The sequence below is a fragment of the Mobula birostris genome, chromosome 8, assembly GCF_030028105.1.
Source record: "Mobula birostris isolate sMobBir1 chromosome 8, sMobBir1.hap1, whole genome shotgun sequence".
NCBI classification, from domain to species: domain Eukaryota; kingdom Metazoa; phylum Chordata; class Chondrichthyes; order Myliobatiformes; family Myliobatidae; genus Mobula; species Mobula birostris.
The window spans coordinates 78,861,783-78,886,303 of NC_092377.1; the positions used below are offsets into that span (position 1 = coordinate 78,861,783).

General features: G+C 37.9%; 1 protein-coding gene across 14 annotated transcripts in view; it reads right to left on the bottom strand.

Annotated features, from left to right (window-relative positions):
• The window catches only part of plcb4a (phospholipase C, beta 4a), a 568,665-nt gene that overhangs the window by 43,124 nt on the left and 501,020 nt on the right, over positions 1-24,521 (bottom strand). For all 14 annotated transcript variants that reach the window (XM_072265513.1, XM_072265516.1, XM_072265515.1 and 11 more), the window contains 5 exons: positions 17,775-17,850; positions 14,061-14,236; positions 3,375-3,476; positions 2,522-2,579; positions 83-169 (listed from right to left, as the gene is read on the bottom strand). In XM_072265513.1, the coding sequence (XP_072121614.1) occupies positions 83-169; positions 2,522-2,579; positions 3,375-3,476; positions 14,061-14,236; positions 17,775-17,850 (499 nt within the window). The remainder of the gene's footprint in view (positions 1-82; positions 170-2,521; positions 2,580-3,374; positions 3,477-14,060; positions 14,237-17,774; positions 17,851-24,521) is intronic.

The following is a 24,521-nucleotide window of genomic DNA, read 5'->3' on the forward strand; positions in this document are numbered from 1 at the left end:
GATTAGGGAAGGTGATCCTTTTTTGGTTCCCTTATTGTAAGACAGTCTAATTTTACATACATTTAATATTTAGTACCTCTACCTGATCATTTTGTTTCTCCAAGCCTTCCAGTTGTTCAAGCTGAGCTTTTTTCAATTGGTCCATTTCCTTGGATTGCTTCATTGCAAGCTGAAAAGATGAAAATGCTGCCGTTTTATTGAACATAAGACATTATTGGCTGTAGATTATATTTTGCTGACGCACATAAATGAGTAACAGCTATCTAAAGTCTATTGCTAAGACCTTGCATCAGATATCTTGAACTGGTTTTGTTATTTAGAATGCTCCAGCAATATTAAGTAGAGGAAGCTGCTTTATATTCATGGGGACTGTCCTAATAACATCCGTGAGCAGAAAAATACCAGCAACTGGCAGTTGTTTTAAATATATAAAATTTACCAGCACTTGCTTCTGAAATGGTTAAATAGACAGTAGTATTGTTAAACAAGAATGATTTATGAACAGATAACATTCTGTTTATTGGAATACTTAATACATAGAAATCATCTCAATCATGACTGTGCTGAAGAATGAAGATTCAATCTGATTAAAACAACTTCAAGGCATTTGATGTATAGATAGAGAGCAGTTCCCTTTTTTGTTAGACTGTTAGCTGATTGCCAGACAGACAGACATAACATGAAGAACAATGGATATTCCAATTCCATCTCCCTTATAACTGCTCCAAGCATTCATTCTCAATTCAGAAAGAATTTACAAATGCTTAATCCAATCTTGTATATCATAATCAACATTCAGAATGTCACCACTTCTACCATGGAGAAACCAAGGACTGGAAAATTACCTTTCTTCTGTAATGAGTACCTCACTGAGTTTCTCATCAATACTCTAATACAACTCCTGCTACTTCAACAATTTTAATTTGTTTAATTTTGATTTTCTGATAGAACTCTTCCTTAAATTTAACTGTTGTTCATTCAGTGCCATTAATACAGTAAGCTGTCATAAAATCTTTCATGAAAATGGTACAGGACATCAACTAAACAATCTGAAATTGTTAAAAAATGCTACCCTTTGTAATGCTGCTTAAAAAAAACAACTGGATGGTTGTATAATCACATCTGGCTCACTAATCGTCCTTCAGGGAAGAACATTTGCCATCTTTCCCAAGTCCAGATGCATTAATCCAAAGCACTCCTCAGCTTAGGTGTAGTTATAAATGTGCAACAACTTCTAGCATTGCCAGCAACATTCTTGTTCCATAAATAATAAAAGAAACAACCATCTCAAAGAGGTACGGTTCAAGGAATGTCTTTAGAGAAGATATGGGGAGTCTCATGATTGTATTCCAAGCAGCTGGAACTTTGAAAGAATGGCTGCAAAGAAAAAAGTGAAAGATATTGATGATAAACAGGAGAAATTTTCCTCCAAATTTGGAGGAATATGGAAATGTGAAGGACCATGGATAACTTAAAATTTTCTGACCTGGGCTGCAAGCCAGTGTTAGTGAACACAAGGGTGATGGTTGAACAAGATACATTGTAAGCTAGAAGATGAACAGCAAACGAGAGGAATGAAGGATAGAAAATAATAAGTTAGACACGAGAGGACTAAGACATGAGTCTGGAAATAACAAAGACATGGAGGAAAATTTCAAATAAACACATCTAATTGATCCCCGATGGCCCTTCAATCACAACAATGACCTTTGCAACTTGGTCACCTTTCCATGAGTTGGTAGGTACTAATGATGGGAGCACCAGAAACTGGGGCATTTGTGGGATTGTGGATGGGCAGGGAACACATAAAGATCCCTATGCTCCTTGGTAAGGGAATTTATTTTAAGTAGTAACACACAAAGGAAGCCATAATGGGAATCTGATCTGATACAGCTGGTTCTATAGCGATACCAAAGAACAGCCTCATTGCCCCATATCCAGCTACCTTACCTTTCTGACTGCTATCCTTCTGGGCCACGGGAGCCTTCTTTGCCATGTGTAATATTCTCTATTTCTTCCCATTTTGCTATGGATCCCAGACTTCTTCGGTTTCTCCAAATTACTTTCTTTACTCATTTCCATTGTTATTTATCTTGCACTTCTGTCACTTAATAATCTCTCTACTTCCACTTAATTTCAGGCCGCGGTCTTCTTTCTGCCTGCATACCATAACTTTACTCCCCTGTTTAACATACTCATCTGTTACATCTCTAGTCATGGTCTACCTGTTTTATTTCATATTGGTAAAATCATCAGAATTTAATTTTACCATAACCAATGGCCCTGACCTCACAAAGTACAAAAGAATTGTGTCAAATGTTTGTGGATCAGATGACATTTCTTGCTGGGCAAGTTGCATGGACAAGTTGTCACTCTAGCAAATGTAAGGTAATGATAAAAACATAAGTAATAAATGAACACAGAAACAGTTCTAAACCTGTTCACCTCTGCTTTGAATGAATATGAGTCAGCCTCTACAGCCAATGGTATTAAGTAAATGCAATTATACACTGTGGCATACCCGTTTCCTTTCCTCCAGGAATTTTTTTGTGTTGCTGCTGTTCAGTTCCCTGACTCGCCTGAAAAGAAAATATTCAGAACCTTTGAATGGAGTTATGGTGCAATTTTCAACAGTAACTGCGCTCTATGAAACAGTGCAACTATAGTAAAGAAATGAAAACAATTCATGAATTCCTGTACTTGAAGACTGTTAAAGTTTTTTTCCCCAGATGTAAAGACCTTACTGGATTTTGTTGCTTTTTGAAACATTGGCTCAGAAACCCCACAATAGATAGTAACAATCAAAGTAAACTTTGAGGCTAAATTTAAATCTTCCGCTCATTAATGGTGACACAGTGCTATAGTAGGTAGTGCTGCCACCTCACAATTTCGGGGAGGAGGGTTTGATTCCAACACCTGGTGCTGTATGATGGAATTTGCAGGTTATCCCTGTGCCTTTGTGAGTTTTCATTTTACTCCCGCAATCCAAATATAAGTAATTGTCAAGTTAATTGGTTATTGTAATTTACCCTTAATATATATAGGTGGATTATAGGAGAATCGAAGTGGAGTAGATGGTCACAGGGAAGAGAATAGATTACAGGAGAAGTAACAAGGGGTTTGGGAATAATGGGTTTGCTCTTATCGTTGGTATACTCATGTTGGAACAAATGATCTCCCGGTCTCTTTCAATGTAGTAAGAAAATATGATAAATAACAAAGGCAAGTAAATTAAACTCTGTTTATTCATCAGGAATTTCAGACTATGCAGCAGTAAAGCATATTCTTCCTTTGAAAAGTCTTCTTACAATCACCTTGTCATAAAACATCCAAGTATAGAATATTTTGATTATATTTACAAGAGATTCACTTGCCTTTCCCTTTCAGCTTTATTTTTGATACTTTTATCATGGCTTATGGCCTTGCTGTTCTCCATGGAACTCTTGGCTTGACTAGCACGCATTTCCTTGCTGTGCCTTTGTCATAAACAGAGAGAGAGAAAATAAATCAATAGCAAACATTAGTCCTAGTGTGTAGCTAAAACATTGAGGAGGCCAGACTCACAATGACTGATTTATTTGCAAAACAACTTTATGCAGTCCACAAATATGATCCATCCAATCACTTGGCATTTTAATTATCTGCTCCCAAATTTGGGACTCTGACGCAATTCGAATGAAACTCAGCTGACACTTGAGGAACATGACCTCTATCCCTCACCAACCTTGAGGTACATACCACCAGTCTTAAGGACCACTTGCATGGATATGGTCCTTGATGATATGATAAAGATGAACTCCTGATATCTCAGTCTACCTCACTATGGCCTTTTGTACTTTATTTGTCTACCTGCAATGTGGTATGTCATAGAGACTCCTATGACATACAGTTTCTGCCCCTCTGTTACCCGATTCCTAAATGGACATTGAACCCATGAACATAACCTCAGTTTATTAGTGCTGCTTTTGCACTATTTTTAATTTAACTATTTAATCTGCACATATAATATAAATAACTTACCGTAATTGATTTACCTATTTATATATTTTTCCTATGCTATCATTTGTTGTATTGTACTGCTGCTGTTAACAAATTTCACGCCATATGCCAGTGATAATAAACTTGATTCTGATTCCATATTTTGCTTTCAGTTTTCTCTCCCTTTTGTATATCCTCAATTAAGTTACGTAAAGAATGCTTTTTCTGGTGTCACGCAGACACAAGCTTTTAACTGTATCATGGTATATGTGAGACTAATAAATCAAATACCAATGATATCCTTTCAGTCTCCATACTAAGTTTAACAACTAAAGCTCCTAACCCAAACCCTAGTTAATGCTGACAAGATGGTTGTGTTATTCTGTTTCTTTCCTTACTCCACACTTTTCTTTAGTATCATTTGTTTTGTTATTTAATCTGCCTTTTGTTCCATACCACAGAGTTTTCCTTCGATATTTCTCTCTCTCCCTTACCAATTCTTTCACCCTGTACTTGCTAAATACCTCTACATGCAGTATCTGCAAACAGTTCCTGGTTCTGACAAACTGAGGTGTTCACCCTATTTTACTTGGCATAGTTGTTGACTTGAGCTGCTCATATCTTCCAGCCTTGTCTGCCTAAGTTCAGATTTCTAGCATTTAGCTTTTTTCATCAATGATATGACGGGTAAATGGGAATTGTAAAACTATCATCTGAAACTGTTGAACTCAAGTTGCATTCAAGTTGAATTCAGACAGCTGTGATGTGTTCAGTTGAATGATTCAGTATTGTTCCTGGAGGCTAGATTGACCTTCACTGAAGCAGTGTAGGAATTCAAAGAGGAATGGATGGGAAAATTAAATTCAAAGGTGACTGGAAGCTTGGAAACAGAATAAAGTGCTTTGCAAATCACCATTATATCCCATCCTGTGTTATACAGTTTGTAGATAACATAAATGTGAAACATGAACCTTTCAGACATGCTGTTAAACTTGCAGGATCTAATTGTGTCAGGTAAAGCTTAATGTAGACACATTCACTAAATTCCATTTTTGTATGCAAGGAAACTGTAATAGAAATATTTTTTTCACTTTGTAAAGATACAACAAAACTTTATTCTGCATCATTTCTGTATTTGCAAAACTGGGTAAATGTTTGTTATTTCACACAATGTCAGCAAGCCAAGTGGGGAGGGGGGAGGGGAGAATTCCTGCAAGTTGTAAAGGGGAAATTTCAGAATTGTGGCCCAGTGATGGTGAAAAAATGGCAGCGTATTTGTAAGTCATGATATCATGTGATACAGAAACCTAACAAGAAGTGGTGTTCCCAAATGCTCAAATAAGATAAACAAAACTGGTATTTGTAATGAGAGGAGCAAAGCGATCAGAAACTATTCAGCAAATAATGCTCTGCCTGTGGAAACCTACAGACTGAGTAAGAATGGCAAAATTTGTCATTCATTTTTTGGGGTTTCATGGATGTCTGTGAAGAGCAAAACATTCAGGTTGTAAACTGAATATGTTCTCTGATATGAAATCGAACCATTGAAAACGTAATGAGTGGCATGTGACTGTTTTCGGTACTGGGATCCCAACTTTATATATTTTCAGTAAAAATCTTGGATAGAAGCACTGAAGATATGAATACTAAATTTTCTGATGTCACAAAATTAGGTTGGAAAGCAAATTATCAAGAGGATGTAGCAAGACTACGAAGATAGGCTAAGATCTAATAAATGTAGTATAATATGGGAAAATGTTAAGCTGTTTATCTGAAAAATATAAAAAGAATGGAGAATTTAAATGTTGAGAGATTACAAAGCTCTGAGACACAAAGGGATCAAATACAGAATCCACAAAAGGCCACAGTGCTGATATTCAGAGAAGTGAACAGGACGTAATTGGCTACTGGTAGAGGAACTTAGTAAATAATATGGGGAGGTTATGCTTCAGTAAAATAGCACTTTTTGAAAAATTCATAGTCAGTTGGTTAAGCTGGGTCACTGCTTAGCATTAACATTTTTTCTCCAACTACTTGTAGGTGGGGCTTATTTTAACCCACCCTTGAAAGGACGTTATGTTGTTCAGGGTCAGGTGAATGGCAGATCTATTTCCTACTTACTAAGCAGATCTGTGGCTATACAGGTAACTCAGTGCAGGCGGCAACTCATAACAATTAGAGATTTGAGAATTTTATCTTGAGAACTGTTTGTCACTTAAACAGCTGAGAAATGCAGCTGCAATTCACACAGCAGAAGATGTCTGCAGCCCCAGAGTAGCTGGTAAACCCATCCCACCAATCTCCCAAATGGTGGTTCATATGTAAGGGCAGAACACAAGTTGGGCATTTCCATGTTGGGGAGGATTTGTCTCACCATCTCTGTTGACGTGTTTTGGCTTTGAATGTTCTTTATAATATGGTATGTCACTGGAAAATGAAAATTTAATACTGCACAACATATAACTAACTTGTTGAAAATTTCTGCATTTTTAAACATTTAATTAATGTCAAAAGATGTTAAGATTGTATTGAATACAATTAAATGATCAAAGTGCTGCCTAATTATAACTTCATGACCAGTTGTATCTTAATCTCCTGAGATTTTAAACTGTGTTTTAATGAAAACTGCGGACCAGGTAAGAACAACCTCAATTGTGACAGAATGAAATCAATCATGCATTAAGAGCTATATTCTGGTGCTATTTAGTTTTTGATACATGACAGCCCTGCATTATGTCCGGTTTATGGCTTTTTGTGAAGAACATTTTCATTTTTGCTGATTTGCTTGGTTGAGTCGTGTTTGAAATACTTAAATTATTAAGAGTATCAGATAATCAGTATTAAACAACAGATATTAATGCCCAATATTCAGAATGTTCCTGAACAAAGAAATGCAACCTGACTGTTCCCTTATACAATTCCCAAATACCAGTAATTAAGATACAATTATACAAAAGATCAAAGATAATTTTATTTAATTCAACAGATAATGATACCTTTTGTTCTGCAATGATGAATACAATTTTAATGTAGTGAATTGGAGGACGAACATCTCTTTAGAATAAAGGTTAGATTACTGTGGATGAAGGGGGATTTATATAGTCAAATTTAGGAATATGAACAAATTGATAACTTTAAAAATGAGGTATGTACAACAGCTCCTTTTTATGCATTTCTGTGAGAACTATTGATATTTTACAATTATAGGTAAATTCCAGATTACTTTATTCCTGCAATTTTGTTCCTTGTTTTGTAGGCATGTTACATCAATGTGGGTGTGGATAGAATGGATAGGAAAAACACATTTTCATTAAAAAAATAACATGGTTGGGGGTTCTTGGATCTTAAGCAACTCTTTGAAGGATTAAAAGAGAATTGAGAAGAAATATTCTTAATGAGACGATGGTGAGAGTATGGAACAATACCCAACAAACGGAAAGGTAGAAGTTCCCATCATATTCTAAAGGTTTTTGTGTATGTACTTGAAGGGCTATATTGGTCTAATGCCAATAGTAAGAAATTGGATTATGCTGGGTAACTTAGATACTTTGGGCAGAGTAATCTTCTTCTCTGCAATGAAATGCTATGATATTATGATTTTAAATGATTTCTAAGAGCAAATTCACATCTGCATGTAATTCCATATTTGTGATGTGTTAATTCAAAAATAATCAGTATTGAACAACACATCCCTTAGTGCTCAATATTCAGAACGTTCCTGAACAAAGAAATGCAAACTGACCTTTCACTTGTACAAGTCCCAAATACCTGTGATCAAAAATTATTTCTTTGCAATGGTAATTTGGTTTGGAATTGCAACATTGCTGCTTTACTGGATTTAATCTGAAACTGGGTTCAATAGGTCTAACAATTTGTGTAGTGCTACCCACACAAACTTTTATCATGTTGTTAAACTCCATGTAAATGTGCTGCCCTAATCAGATTTGCCCCACAAGTGAACCAAGTCCCATTTTAACCGTGAGTGACCTTGCACATGTGAGCAAGTGTTTGGAAACTAGGCATTTGAATCCTGTTGGTCATGGCATGCACTGAGTAGCAGTTGGGCAGCTGGGGATGATCCAAAGGCTGTATGGAGCCAAGTGCAGGAGATGATAAACAAAAAGAGCATCAACATTGTTGGCAAAATGTGCCTACAGCCAGGTTATACTTCAGTTCCCAACTGATCTCTATAGCAAAACTAGCAAAAATTACAAATCTCTATTGTAATATTTCCTTAACGCCACGCATAGGAAGTTGAAATTATTGTATGCATAGCAAACTCATGTCTCAGAACAAATGGGGCTGTTTCTTTGCTTGTACTGAGCACATCTTGAGACCAAGTCATTATTGTTTAGTTTCTAGCTGTAGAAACATGATCTAAAGGAAGGTTCTGAGAGTGGGAATTTATTGGACTATTCTGCCAATTTGTTTCAATCTCTGTTTCCGGATATTCTACCTCAGCCTCCCGATATTGAAAGAGCTCATAGAATTTTCACTTCGAACTCTCAGATTTCAGGTAAAGCACGGCCAATTTTGGTCAATTTTCTTCACTTTAAAGTTAAAGACCAAATCATAAAACGTGCAAGGAAACAGAGAGTTTTTAAATTTAAGGGTTCCGAGATACATTTTTACGAAGATTATCCACGGGAAGTTATGGAACAACAGATCAAATTTGTTCCAGCTATGAAGATAGCCCATGCAAAGGGATTATTTCCATCACTCCGCTACCCTGCCCGATTATAAATTATTTCCTAAAGATTCTACTCCACGTGTTGTTTTGGATCCCCAAGCGGCATTGGGCTATGTTAATTCTATCTTGGAGGTGGCTGACATGTCAAGGATATTAGGTTCACTGAATAATTTTCTTGGCTTTGAAGATTTCTGATATGTTGAAGACATCCTTTGATTGATGGACTATTTAAAGAAGAGGTGAACTTCTTGGTTTGACTAATAAATGACTTCTCTGAAGTCTGTTTGGTATGCGGAGTGAATTAACACAGCGGACAGATTGTTAACTGGTTTGATTATCTGCTTCTTTCTTCCTTTTCTTTCATTAATTACATGATAGTTTTTATAGTTTATATAGACTTTTTCTTATATAGTGAGGAGTGTTTAGAAATAGATAATTAGCTTTAGTTTTATTGTAAAATCTGGTAGTAAACCAAAGGAATAATGGCATCGATTTTCTCTTGTTAGAGATTATATTGTTTAGGTCTAATAGTATTGCTTTGACGTCTCTGGAGACTGTTTTTGCATTCCCTAGTTTATTTTCAATGATTAATTATAAACATCTTTTTTTTCTCTGCTGGGCTTTCTTATCTTAGGGTCATGTGTTTTCTTTGTAAAGGGGAGGGGGGAAATTGAGAGAAAAAACTTTTAAATCACTATTTAAATTGAGCGGCATGCGAAGTTCTGCTTCTTTTTCTTCTTTCTCTGGAGATGCATTCCAGCCTTTTCTCTCTTTTTGCTGGATTTCTACCTTTTGGGATGGTGGGAGGATTGTTTTTTTTTGTATTTTGGGGTTTATTGCAGGATTTTTTCCAGATTTTTTTACATACATTCTGTATTTTTCCTCATTATGGAGTTTCGGAGCATGCGTGTTTTCTATATGGTTATTCTCATCACCGCCATCTTTGATTAGCCCGCGATGGTATACGTCTATTTCCATGTTAAAAACAATATTCTATGATAGTTAAACAGATAAACGTTATTAGTTGGAACATACGTGGCTGGAATCACCCTATTAAGCGAAAGAAGACTTTTAAAATTATTAATCGATTCCAGCCCAATATAATTTTTGTTCAAGAAACCTGTATCATAACGGGCGATCAAAATAGATTTTTTAAAACGTGGAAGGGCCTTCAATACCATGCTACTTGTCAAAATAAAACAAAGGGGTATCTATTTTTATTAAATCTAATATTTTATTTATTCAAGAAGACATCGTCTCAGATATCAATGGTAGATTTTTAATTGTTAAAGGAACAATTTGTAATAGAAAAGTTATCCTGGTTAATCTATATGGACCTAATGTAGATGATCCTTTTTTTTTAAAAAATGTATTTGGTTTATTACCAGACTTAAATGAATATATTTTGCTGATGGGAGGTGACTCCAACTGTTGTCTAAATCCTTTGATTGACAAGAGTTCAACCAATCAGCAGCTTCCGAGTTGTTCAGCATCACTTATTAATTCCTTTTTAATTGATCATGGTTTGATTGAAATTTGGAGAAATCTACATCCTAATGATAGAGATTATTCTTTTTATTCACATGTCCATAAAAAATATTCGAGAATGATTATTTTATAGCTGATTTCCGATTTTTGTCCGAAGTCCAGAGATGTGAATATGATGCTATTGTTGTTTCGGATCATGCACCTTTAAACTTAACTTTTGAATTGAATGATGTTAGTAATGTAAACTTGCCTTGGAGTTTTCCAGAAAATTTATTACAAAGCTCAGACTTTGTCAAATTTATAGAGATTCAGATAAAAGATTTTTTTCTTTTTAATAATACGGGAGATGTGTCAAAATTGATTATATGGGATACATTTAAAGCATATTTGCGAGGTCAGATAATCTCCTATTTAGCTAAGCTTAAGAAACAGACAAAAATAGAGTTACATAGGATTTCAAAACAAATTAAAGACTTGGATAACACTTACGCAGTTTCTCCTAATACTGATTTATTTAAACAAAGGGTTGAACTTCAATCACAATATAATTTACTATTAACTTATCCTATTGAAAAAAACTTGCTTAAATTAAAAAGTCAATTTTATGTGTTTGGAGATAAAAGTAATAAGCTATTAGCATCCCAACTAAAGGCAGTTAGAGCTAAAAGACAGATTTTAAAAATTCGTAAGGGAGATGGTAGTTCAGCTTGTAATTATGAAGATATAAAATTTTTCAAGACTATTACAGTGACTCCATAAATCTCAGTTTCCAGCTGATCCTTCTAAAATGAATGCCTTTTTACAAAAGACCGATTTTCCTAGAATATCTGTTGAATATCAACAAATTCTTGATGCTCCTTTTACTGAAAAAGAAATTCAGAAAACTATTCTTTCAATGCAATCTGGTAAAGCTCCTGGACTGGATGGTTTTTCAGTAGGATTTTATAAAAAATTTGAAGATTTGCTTACTCCTTATATGTTGGAAATGCTTAAAGATTATTTTTTTGTTAGGAGAGTTACCTTATGAAGCTTCTTTCTCTTTAATTCTTAAGAAAGATAAAGACCCTACTGATTGTGCTTCATATAGACCTATCTCATTATTAAATGTGGATGCTAAAATTCTTTCAAAAATAACGGCTAAACAGTTGGAGAATATACTAGCTAAAATTATTTCTCAGGACCAAACAGGTTTTATAAAAGGCTGTCATTCCTTTTCTAATACTCGGAGACTGGTAAATGTTATATACTCATCCCTCTTGAAGACTCCCCACTGTGTTGTTTCTCTTGATGCTGAAAAGGCATTTGATAGAGTTGAATGGAAATACTTATTTAACGTTTTAGAGAAATTTAACTTTTAATTTTAATAAGTGGATTAGAATGATATATAAAAGCCCTACTGCCACTGTTATTACTAATAACTGCAGATCCCCCTTTTTCGACTTTCGCGGGGTACGAGACAAGGATGTCCATTAAGTCCTTTGTTATTTAATTTGGTGCTGGAACGTTTGGCTATTGCACTTCGTGAAGCTAAGGATATTCAAGGAATTTCCGTAAATGGGACTATTTATAAGATTTCCCTTTATGCTGATGATCTCTTAGTTTATGTTTCGAATCCTGAAGAATCTATTCCTAGTTTATTGAAATTATTAAATGAATTTGGAAAGTTTTCAGGATGTAAATTAAACCTGCATAGAAGTGAATTATTTCCTTTAAATTATTCTGCTTCTATATATGATGACATTCCTTTTAAAATTACGGATTCTTTTAAATATTTAGGTATTATCATCACTAAAAATTATGGAGACCTTTATAAAGCTAATTTAGTTCCCTTAGTGGATTTTATGAAGCAATTATTTTCTAGATGGAATCCACTAACACTTTCGTTAGCCGGTCAAATTCATGCAGCTAAAATGATGACTTCACCAAAATTTTTATATGTATTTCAAAATATTCCTATTTTTCTAACTAAGTTTTTTGATCAGGTTGATTCTATTATTTCACCGTTTGTTTGGAATAATAAAAGACCAAGAATTGGAAAATATCATTTACAAAAATTAAAAAAGGATAGAGGTCTTGCTTTGCCTAATTTAAGAATGTATTATTGGGCAGTTAATATATGTTATGCGTGTTCTTGGTTATATTGGACCACTTAGTGATCCTACCTCTTCTCTTTGGAGGAATAAAGAAATTTATTCCTTTATGGATCTGTTTCAAGAAGGCTGATTGATGTCCTTTGAAAAATTAGTAACTAAATATTCTCTCTCATACTCACACTTTTTGCAATATCTTCAGGTCAGACATTTCTTACAAGAATATTTAAGTAGTTTTCCATATGTACAAAATTCTGACCGGTTAGACATTATTTTAATAATGAACCCTTTAGTGAAAGGCTTCATTGGGAAAATTTATTATTTACTATTACAACAAGATAATTATCCTTTACTTAAAGATTAAGCAAGATTGGGAAAGAGAGCTTAACATGACCTTGATAACAGAGGATTGGTTGCAAATTTTGAAGTTGGTTAACTCTTCTTTGATTTGTGCCAGTCACTCTTTAATTCAATTTAAAACTGTACATTGTTATTATTTGACAAAGGAGAGACTGTCTAAAATATTTCCTAATGTTAATAGTCAGTGTGATAGATGTAAAACTGAGACAGCTACATTGACACATATGTTTTGGTTGTGTTCCGTATGGAAGCAGTTTTGGAAATCTTTTTCTACAATTTCCAAAGCTTTAAAAATTAATTTACAACCTAATAAAGTGACAGTTTTGTTCAGTATAATCCCTCAATATATTCACGGTGTTTCTATATCAGACCAATATGTAATTGCATTTGTCACACTATTGGCCAGAAGGGCTATTTTATTAAAATACAAAAATGCTTCTGCTCCACTTTGATACAATGGTTTTCCCAGGTGATGTTATGTCTTAGTTTGGAGAAAATCAGAAGTCGAACTTTTGATCCTCGATTTGACTTTGAGAGAAGGTGAGGCTCTTTTGTCCGCTGTTATCATTTGATTCGAGTTAATTAAGATGGTCCCCTTCTGATTCTTGGGTAAATGGATTTGGTTGGCGGATTGATGTCTTTCTTTTATGGAAGCTTGTATGGCGTATAGCTCCGGGTTTGTGCGCCAAATGGGTTTTTTTGGTCTTTTTTTTGTTAGAGTTTTTTTTTGTTTTAGTTAGTAGGGGTTCTTTTTCCTCCTTTCTTTTTTCCAAAAAAATAGCTTTAACATTTTGTTTTTTATTATTATTGATAATATTGATAATATGCCACAGTAAACAGTTGAGCAGTTCATTGGCTATATTTAAGAGGGAGTTAGATATGGCCTTTGTGGCTAAAGGGATCAGGGGGTATGGGGGGGAAGGCTGGTATAGGGTTCTGAGTTGGATGATCAGCCATGATCATACTGAATGGCAGTGCAGGCTCGAAGGGCCAAATGGCCTACTCCAGCACCTATTTTCTATGTTTCTATGTTTATATATTATTTAACTTGGTTGATAGTTTAACTCGTTGTACATATTGATATGTTGACTTGATTACTTCAATTTTTTTTGTTGTTGATTTTCAATAATAATTAATAAAAAGATTTTTAAAAAAAAGCAAGACATCACTATTCCCCTTAGTTTAATCATTGCCATTAACCAACAGTCTAACTACTATTACAGCACCTACATTAATAGCAGATATTTATTCCAAATAACCATATTATGGCAATGATGGACAATGTAACAGATGGTGTCCACAGAGGGATGTTAAAGAATCTTTAACGGGAGGTGCTTTGGTTTTTGCTACCACTTCTAATTTTCGGTAAAGAATCAGATAATCCAACAACCTTCCAAGGATTAGAGTGCAGTCACAGAAATTCCAGGCCAAGGTGCTTTAAACTTGATACATACCTATCATGAATAAGTTTCAGATGCTGGCTTTGTTGCTCATGCATACTAATGAGCAGTTTCTTTAACAAATCACATTGCTGGCTCAGGTGAAGATCCCTCAGCTCCTGTTCTTCTGTACAATGCATATTTAACATTTCTGACCACTCCTTGGTCTGTTGAGTAACAATCTCTTTTACCTGTTGAAAGAAATATCATAGATCATATACCACTGCAACTGAAGTGCATCCACACTCAGTGGCCACTTTATTAGGTCATCTGCTCGTAAACGCAAATATCTAATCAGTCAATCATGTGGCAGCAACTCAATGCATAAAAGCATGCAGACACAGTCAGGAAGTTCAGTTGTTGTTCAGACCAAACATCAAAATAGGAAAGAAACATGATCTACTTGAACGACTGTGGAATGATTGTTGGTGCCAGACTCGGTGGTTTGAGTATCTCAGAAACAACAGTCTCTAGAGTTTGCACAGAAATGTGCAAAAAACAAAAAGAAACCAAAAAAAACAAAAAAAAAATCCAATGAGCAACAGTTCTGTGGATAAAAATGCCTTGTTAATGAGAGGGGTCTGAGGAGAATGGACAGGCTGGTTCAAACTTACAGAAAGGTGACAGTAACTCAAATAACCATGTATTACAACAGTAGTGTGCAGAAGAGCATCTCTGAATGCATAACACATTGAACCTTGAAGTGGATAGGCTACAGAAGCAGAAGGTCATGAGTGTACTCAAGTACATTCAGTGGCCACTTTATTAGGTACCCACTGAATGTATAAAAATGCCAGGCTGCCAATTGGAATCATGGACTTCCAACATATTCACCTAGATGTAACACTGTGCTTTGGAGAACTATATGACAGAATTGCTATTGGCAGATTTTAAATATGCACAAATAAACAACTTTCAATTTTACATCCATTTTTCACAGGGCAAATGTTCTGATGAAGATTTAAGTGGGTGCACGTAGGGGGAGCAAAAATAACACAGGAATATTTTCCAATAAACCACAGGAATGCAAGGAATTGATAGCTATCTACTTCATCTGCTGAATAGGCAGTAGTGGATAGCCAGTTCTTAAAATGGCAGCTACAGAGAGTTTAATTCAATAAAATAATAAAAGTATCCTGGGCTGTTATTGTCAGATGCATGGAGATACATAGAAAATCTTGCCTTGCACATTGCTCATACAACTCCACCATTTACATTGGCCAGCTGGCTGTGAAAGGACAGGGGCTAGCAAATGGTTCCTGTAAAAACCCAGAGCTAAACAAATGCCAAGGAAACGAAGGATACTAGGAAGATTGGCTACATCTGGGGACAACTTGAAAGACTGGCCCAGGACAGATGACTCTGGAGAGCTGCTGTCAGTGGCCCATGCCCCAGTAAGGGTGATGGGCTTAAGAAGAATACTGTTCATATCGATGAAAGCATCACAGCAGTGCATTGAGGTAATAAAACGTAAAACAATAGTACAGGGCAAAATGAAGTGTGACAGGTGCAGAGAAAGTGTCGTGCAGGTAGACAGTAAGGTACAAGGCCATAATGAGGTACATTACAAGGTCAAGAGTCTATCTTATTGTACTAGGCAGATGTTCAATCATCTTATAAGAGTGGGACAGAAGCAGGCTTGAGCCTAGCAGTACCTGCTTACAGATCAATATTTATCACATAGAAAATCATTTCTGACCCAAAACATTAATCATGCAAGTAATGGTGTCCATTTGTGGTACCCTGAAATTCAGTTCTATTTCTGCTCCAGTATCAAACAGTTCTAATGACATAACTAGAATATCCAGGCAAATAAAGACTCTCCCTCTCAAAGTGAATTGGATGACCAAGTAGCCACGTTAATGAAAGCCATGATGAAGAACATGAAGATTTATTCAGGTTCTCACTGGAGTAGGATAAATGTGCAAGTAAAATCAAAAAGCAATCCAGTCCTTTTTGCATTAGAAAGACAGTTGTATACTGCCCTGATACTGTCTGATTAAACAATCGGGACTTTTCTTAAAATGAAGAATTAACGTTTGTGGGTATGTTCAGTAAATGATCCTATATCTTTTCTATCAACAGACTTATAAGTATGTTTCTTGCATGATAAGAATAGATCTTGTGATTTTCTGATTTGCCAGACTTCTTTTCAGTCAGAGTAACCTGCTGATGTTAATTGCTAAAATAACTAAGCCTGCAGGTCCATATTTTTCCGATATCTAACAGCAGTATTATTACAGCTTAGCTAGATCAATCAAAAAGATTAAAACACCTTCTTTAGTGCCGTTCAGATTTTTATGAATTTCACTGCATGGTAAATCATCAGCCTCAATTTTTACCCTCTAGAGATAGAAAGTGGATCTAGAATCTGGAATTTGCTGTTGGCAATTTTAGCTATTAACTTCTCTTTGTTATATCATGCAGTAACGAGTGACTTTTTTCCCCTAAAAGCAAGAGAAATCCAAATGCAAAATACATAAACTTAAACCTAATAGCCTTTCCACACAATATAACAAAAAGTTTGTAATAACAAAACTAAGTGAGAAGCCTTTAAAAGCCAGCAGAAAGTAATTAAAAAAGCAATAAGCAGAACAAAGCTGCAACATGAAGGGAAGCTAACTAATAATGTTAAAGAAGATATCAAAAGTTTTTTCAGATATATAAAGAGTAAAAAGAGTCAAGAGTGGGCATTGGACCGCTGGAAAATAACACTGGAGTGGTAGTAATGGGGAATAATTAAATGGTGGAAAATCTGAATAAATATTCTGCATTAATCTTCACCTTGGAAGACCTTAACAGCATGCCAGAAATTTGACTCCTCCTTTCCATCTTCACTCAATTTAGGCCTTTCAATATTCAATAGCTTTCAATGAGATCACCCCTATTCTTCTAAATTCAAGTGAATACAGGCCCGGAGCCGTCAAACTCTCCTCATATGTTAACTCTTCCATTCCTGGAGTTATTTTTGTGAACCTCCTCTGAACCCTCACATTCTTAGATAAGGGGCCCAAAATTGCTCACAATACTCCACGTGTAGTCTGATCAGTGCCTTATTAATCCTCAGCATTGGAGAGCATCCAGAGGACATTTAGAAGAATGATCCTGAGAACGGAGGTTTTAATAAATGAGAAGCCTTTGATGGCTCCGAGCCTGTACTTGCTGGAGTTTAGGAAGAATGAGGAGGGATCTCACTGAATCCTATTGAATATTGAAAGATATAGTAGACGTGGAGAGAATGTTTCCAATAGTAGAAGAGTCTAGGACCAGAGCCACAGTCTCTGAATAAAAGAGGTGTCCCTTTATAACAGAAATCAGGAGGAATTCCTTTAGTGAGAGGGTGGTGAATCTGTGGAATTCATTACAACAGATAGCTGTGGAGGCTAAGTTATTGGGTATATTTAAAGTGGAGGTTGATAGGTTCTTGATTAGTTCGGGCATCGAAGTTATGGGGAGAAAGCAGGAGAATGGGGTTAAGAGGGATAATAAATCAGACATGATAGAATGGCAGAACAGATGATGGGTCAAACGGCCTAATTCTGCTCCTACATCTTATGATTACGTGCGCATTTGGATCTTTATAATGCACAACTGGTTTTTGACTTATTGGTGGAATACTTATGGTCCGTGCAAATTGAGTTCTTATCTACATTTCAATTTATTCTCTTTCATTATGTATAAAACACAATTTCAATCTACTAACTAGCTTAAAATTCAACTTTGCACTACCTTTAATTTGTGGTCTGAAGATAAGGTTTCTATTTTGTTCTCGGTTTCTTTCTTCAAATCAACACAATTATTTTCTCTGAAAAATAAGGAAATAAAGTTAATAATAATAAACTTATTATCCTTTTCCATCTGAATCTAAATGCACTGGCTTATCTCAAGTGCATATCAAAAAGCAATTTTATAAACAAGTTCAGAAACACAATAGTCAAGGTATTTAACTGTGTCTGAAAGGTAACTTAATGCAGTTTCGTTTGAGAGAACAATACTGTAAAAAAATACTAACAAATGGGGCCCATTCAATAGATCTTTGTGTGCTTCAACACAAATCAGGGAAGGCCAGGTGTAAATTCGGATCACAAGGTGGGAATGTAGAATGGTCAGTGGGTCAGGCTTAGGCAATAAGTCATGGTGGAGGGAGGCAGAGGCTGGATGTCTTGAGAGAAAATTGTGGCAAAAAAGTGACAATTCTTGTTTACTGACAGTCTAAGCATTTAAGGCATTGAAAAAGATTTGTAGCTGGGCTTGAGGATGCTGTTGTTGAGTGGCTCACCAAGCTGGCTTGTTAGCTTGCAGACATTTCGTTACCCGGCTAAGTAACATCATCCCTCTTCAGCGTCAAGTTGTCAGTCCAGAGCCAAGGGCCAATTCATACCTGATTACATGCGCCAATCAATGAGGATGACATTAATTCTACATAACGGTCGACTAACTCAGCCGGGACAACAATTATCACCTAATTGGATTTTAACGAACCAATCGCGGAATACATAATCAGTAACCAATAGAAATGGCACATATACCCATACATATATACACACAAATGGACTAATTACAGGACACATAAAAGACGAACATGTAGATCATCAACATTTCATTCGAAGTTGCACTGATGATGTTGCCTAGCTGGGTAACGAAATGTCTGCAAGCTAACAAGCCAGCTCAGCCAGCCACTCAACAATAACAGTTTAAGCATTTTTAATTATCTATGTCCCATGCAATGATACTATTTAAAAGTCAAACAAGCACTGCATTTCTTACAGTTCTCTGCTGCCCTACTATTTATTCCAGAACTTATTGACATTGAAGTTTGAGCCTTTCTTGCATCTTCAGAGACTTTTCTGCACATTATTTAATTCCAATGTGCACTATAAATTCCTCATGTTAGAGTAAATGAAGATAGACTACACATGTTACCCATCACAAGGCTATAAAGAAGAAAGACTCATTATCCAAAATGTTATCTACCTATTTCACGGAGACACACACTCAGAATCAGGTTTCTGTATGTCTAAGCAATGTAAATTTCATCATAACCGTTCTGAGACATGCAATTTTTTTGAATATAGTCTCACACTTGTCTTGCATAGGCGTGCCCACAATGAAAGTCACAGCCACACAATGTATTTTGGTGATGATCTGGGAATGATTGAGCAATTGGCAATGTGCTCAAGTTCTGTGACATTGCTTTGACCCTTAGAGTAGTAGTAAGTGTGATGGTCCCATTTTAATACTAGGGCTCTGCTCTGATTGCTAGAGATTGCTGATAGCCAAATAGTACATTGACGTGAAGAATGCGTGAGGTGAATGGTAATGTGTGAAGTTGTGCAATTAGATCCTAGAATTCCTCACTTGCAGACCTCAGTCAGCTTGGATTGGCAAAAACATCTCTCCACAATCTCCATGAGCACAGGAGCACCACAGGGATGTGTACTTAGCCCCCTGCTCTATTCGCTTTACACCTGTGACTGTGTGGCTAAATACAGCTCCAACACCATATGCAAGTTTGCTGATGATACCACTGTTGGGGGCCGTATCAAAGGTGGTTATAAATCAGCATACAGGAGGGAGATTGAAAATCTGGCTGAGTGGTGTCATAAGAACTTCTCACTCAATGTTAATAAGACCAAGGAACTGAATGTAGACTCCAGGAGAGGGAAAGCAGAGGTCCATGAACCAGTAATCATTGGAGGATCAGAGGAGGAGAGGACCTGTAACTTTAAATTCCTGGGAGTCACTATCTCAGAGGACCTGTCCTGGAGCCACCATATACTTCGTAATTGCAAAGAAAGCACAACAGCACCTCTACTTCCTCAGGAGTCTGCGAAGATTCGGCACGTCATCAAAAACCTTCACAAACTTCTATAGACGTGTGGTGCAAAATGTGCTGACTGGCTGCATTACGGCCTGGTATGGGAACACCAATGCCTTTGAGCAGAAAATCCGACAAAAGATAGTGGATTCAGCCCAGTGCATCATGGATAAAAATCTCCCAACCATTGAGCACATCAACATGAAACATTGCTGTAGAAAAGTAGCACCCATCATCAGAGATCCTCACCACCCAGGCCATGCTCTTTCCTCGCTGCTGCCATCGGGTAGAAGGTACAAGTGCCTCAGGACTCGTACCACCAGGTTCAAGAACAGCCTACTAACCCTCAACCATCAGGCTCTTGAATATTTCTAGTGTTCCCACAACTGACAATCTCATTTTAAGGATTCCTTATCTTGGTTATTTCATGCTCTCATTGTGCATTGCTATTTATTTCTATCCACATTTGCACAGTTGATGTTCATTGATCCTGTTTATAGTTACTGTTCTATCAATTTGCTAAGTTGCCCACAGAAAAAGGATCTCAGTGTTGTATGTGGTGACAGGTATGTACTCTGATAATTAATTCTACATTGAACTTTTTGATTTTGAAGACATTGGCAGATGGTACTCAATGACACTTTCAATTACTTTGATTGCACATGGACTTTAAACTTCTTGCAACACCATAACCTTAGGGGTGCACTCTTTGTATTCACTGCTGTTTCTGCCTTTTCCCACTGACAATTCGTGGCACGTCTGTACGACTTCTATAGTAGAGAACCACGTCAACCACTCCAAACTATGCTGAAAAATCTGGCTACTATTTTAATCTACTTTTGGTCATATCGGTCAGCAAGCAGCAAATCTCTATAGAATAATGTCCAGCACTTGTTGCAGCCCCAGGGCACCACCACAGATGGAGGCTGAAAATTGTAGCTGGCTGGGTTGATTTAATGTTAACCACTCACCAGACTGGATCTCATGGTTCTGCAGCAGCTCACAAATGACCGTGTCAAATCAACGTGTTTATAAAGGTTAGAGCACAACTTTATTTATTTATTGAGATGCATCATGGAATAGGCCCTTCTGGCCCTTCATGTTTCCTGCAACAGGTTAAACTGTTGCAAAAGTACTGTGAGTCCACATTTCTCCAGTTCAGCCTCTATTTATGCGTTACCCTACTGTCGAGTGAATTAAAGGGGGAGGGGGTGAAACTAAAGCCTGAGCTGTGGAGCAAACACTATCACATCTAGCAAAATGCCTCACCACCAGACCTCACCAACAGGCACCAGGACCTCGTCTGGCTGGCGGTGAGAGGGGCCCTCCCTGTCAGATCTCTCCTGTACGCCTAGAACGTCGCCTCCACACCCCGCCGCCCACGGGCCTGTGACCCACCTCTTTGCACACTGTGGGTTCGCAGAGAGGGTGTGGAGGAGGATGGACGGGCTAGTGTCACGTTTCATCCCCAGCAGCTGTGTAACAGAGGACTCTCTGATCTATGGGCTGTTCCCGGGGACGCACATGGAGACCAACATCCGGTGCTGCTGGCAGATCATCAACTCGGTGAAAGACGCTCTTTGGTCGGCCCGAAATTTGATGATCTACCAGCACATGGAGATGTCCGTGGCAGAATGCTGCCGACTGGCACATTCTCGGCTGCAGGAGTACGTGCTGAGGGACGCACTGAAACTCGGTGCAGCCACCGCAAGGGCCCGGTGGGGAAGGACCACAGTTCAGGGTTCTTCTCCCACAGGAGTGTGAGGGGTCGGGTGACGGGGAGTATACCCCTCAACAATGATGTGGTAAGGTGAACAACTGGAGGGCCACGTGGGTAGCCAAAAGTACGGATATGTAGAGACCGTAAGGGAAACATCTGTAAAGGATTGAGAGTCATTGAATGGTTTACTGTACAGTGTATATAATTTTATTTTTGAATAAAGTATATTTTGAAAATTTTAAAAAATTTCATCGCATTGACTAACACTTACTGCTACTGGCTGAGGAAGCAGCACTTTGCTTTCTATAGAGGTTAGTTTTCAGGAAAGATCTGCACACAGCAATGTAAAAAGGTTTCAGATTAGTCCCAACAGAATAAAGGGTACAATAAGAGGCTGTAGTGAGTCACTGGGCCAATTGCCCTCCAGTCAGAATAGGACAGGATATGCAGATGCAAGTTTCACTCAGAACAAGGTCCTACTCAACAAATAATCTGCTGGAAGAACGCAGTGTCTCAGGCATCATCATGGAGAGGAAAGGAATTATTGCAGGCTTTCACCCCCAAAACATCAACAGTTCCATTCTTTCCAGAGACTGTTTGAAATGTGACATTTTTATCCAGCAGTTTTTTTTGTGGCTCCAGCACCTGCAGTCTCTTGTGTCTCCAATGCCTTAAACTTTGCTTCAAAGGACTCAGACTTTACCCATCCACTGGCAGCAACCTCATAATTCCCTCACCCCATACCTCCTGTTTCTACCTGCTTCCCAAGATCTATAAACCTGCCCATGCAGGTAGACACATTATTTCTGTTTGTTCCTGCCCCACTGAACTCATATCTGCATATCTCGACTCAGTTTTATCTCCCTGGTTCAGTCCCTTCCTACCTATATCCGTGACACCTCTCACACTCTTGATCTTTTCAATGACTTCACGTTCCCTGGCCCCCATCATCTGACTTTCACTATGAATGTCCAGTACCTATACATGTCACCCCCAACCCCACCCCCATCAGGAAGGCCTCAAAGCTCTCCACTATTTTCTGGACATCAGTCCCAAACAGTTCCCCTCCACCACCACTCTCCTCCATCTGGTGGAATCGGTCCTCACTCTAAATAATTTCTCCTTCAGCTTTCCCACTTCCTTCAAACAAAAGCTGTAGCCATGGGCATACTCAGCTATGTCTGCCTTTTTGTCAACGACATGGAACAGTCTATGTTCCAAGCTGACACTGGTATCACTCCTCAACTTTTCCTCTGCTACATTGATGAGTACATCCACCTCACCAGGGATAGGGTTCTTCTTGTCCACCCCCCCAACGGGAACCCACCATCAAGCTCATCTTTTCCTCCCCCTCCCAAGCACCCACATCACCGAAGACCTCACATGGTCTGCACACACTAGCTCTTTCACCTCAGACAGTTGAAGAAGTTTGGTATGGGCCCCCAAATCCTAAGAATTTTCTACAGGGGCACAACTGAGAGCATCTTGACTGGCTGCATCACCGCCTGGTATGGGAACTGTACCTCCCTTAATCGCAGGATTCTGCAGAGAGTGGTGTGGACAGCCCAGCGCATCTGTAATTGTGAACTTCCCGTGATTGAGGACACTTACAAGGACAGGTGTGAAAAAAGGATTGTTGGGGACCCAAGTCACCCCAACCACAATCTATTCCAACTGCTACCATCTGGGAAGTGGTACTGCAGCATAAAAGCCAGGACCAACAGGCTCCGGGACAGCTTCTTCCGCCAGGCCATGAAACTGATGAACTCACACTGACTTGAGTGTATATTACTCTATATTACATCGACTGTTCTATTTATTATAAATTACTATGATTGCACATGGCACATTTAGGTGGAGACTTAACAAAGATTTTTACTCCTCATGTATGTGAAGGGTGTAAGAAATAACATCAATTCATTTTTTCAATTCATTTCTGCTTTTCACAGGGATCGCTCCCTATGTGACTCCCTCATCCATTCATCACTCCCCACTGATCGCCCTCCTGGCACTTGTCCTTGCAAGCAGAACAAGTGCCACACCTGCCCCTACACCTCCTCCCTCACTACCATTCAGTGCCCCAAACAGTCCTTCCACATGAGGTGACACTTCACCTGTGAGTCTGTTGGAGTCATCTACTGTATCCAGTGCTCCCGGTGTGGCCTCCTGTGTATCAGTGAGACCTGAAGTAGACTGGGAGGCCACTTCGCCAAGTACCTACGCTCTGTCCACCAGAAAAAGCAGCATCTCCCGGTGGCCGGCCACCCTCCTCACTGCTACATCCCATTACCATATGTCAGTCCATGGACTCCCCTACTGCCGTGATGAGGCCACACTCAGGTTGGAGGAGCAACACCTCACAGAGGGATCAGAAGGGGAGAGAGTGAGCGGTAAAAAGTTCCTGGGCCTCAAGATCTCCGAGGACCTAACTTGGCCCCAACATATTGACGCAGTTATAAAGAAGGCAAGACAGCAACTTTACTTCATTAGGAGTTTGAAGAGATTTGGTATGTCAAAAAGTACAAACACTTCAATAGATGTACTGTGGAGAGCATTCTGACAAGCCGCATCACTGTATAGTATGGGGGGGGGGCTACTGCACAGATGCACAGAACTGAAAGACACTGCAGAGGGTTGTACCAGCCTACAAAGTACCCAGGACATCTTCAAGGAGTGGTGTTTCAGAAAGGCAGCGTCCATTATTAAGGACATCCAGCACCCAAGGCATGCCCTTTTCTCACCGTTACCATCAGGTGGGAGGTACAGCAGCCTGAAGGCACACACTCAGTGATTTAGGAACAGCTTCTTCCCCTCTACCATCTGATTCCTAAATGGACATTGAACCCTTGAACACTACCTCACCTTTTTTAATATATATTATTTCTTGTTTTCTCACAATTTTTAATCTATTCAATATATGTATATTGTAATTGATTTA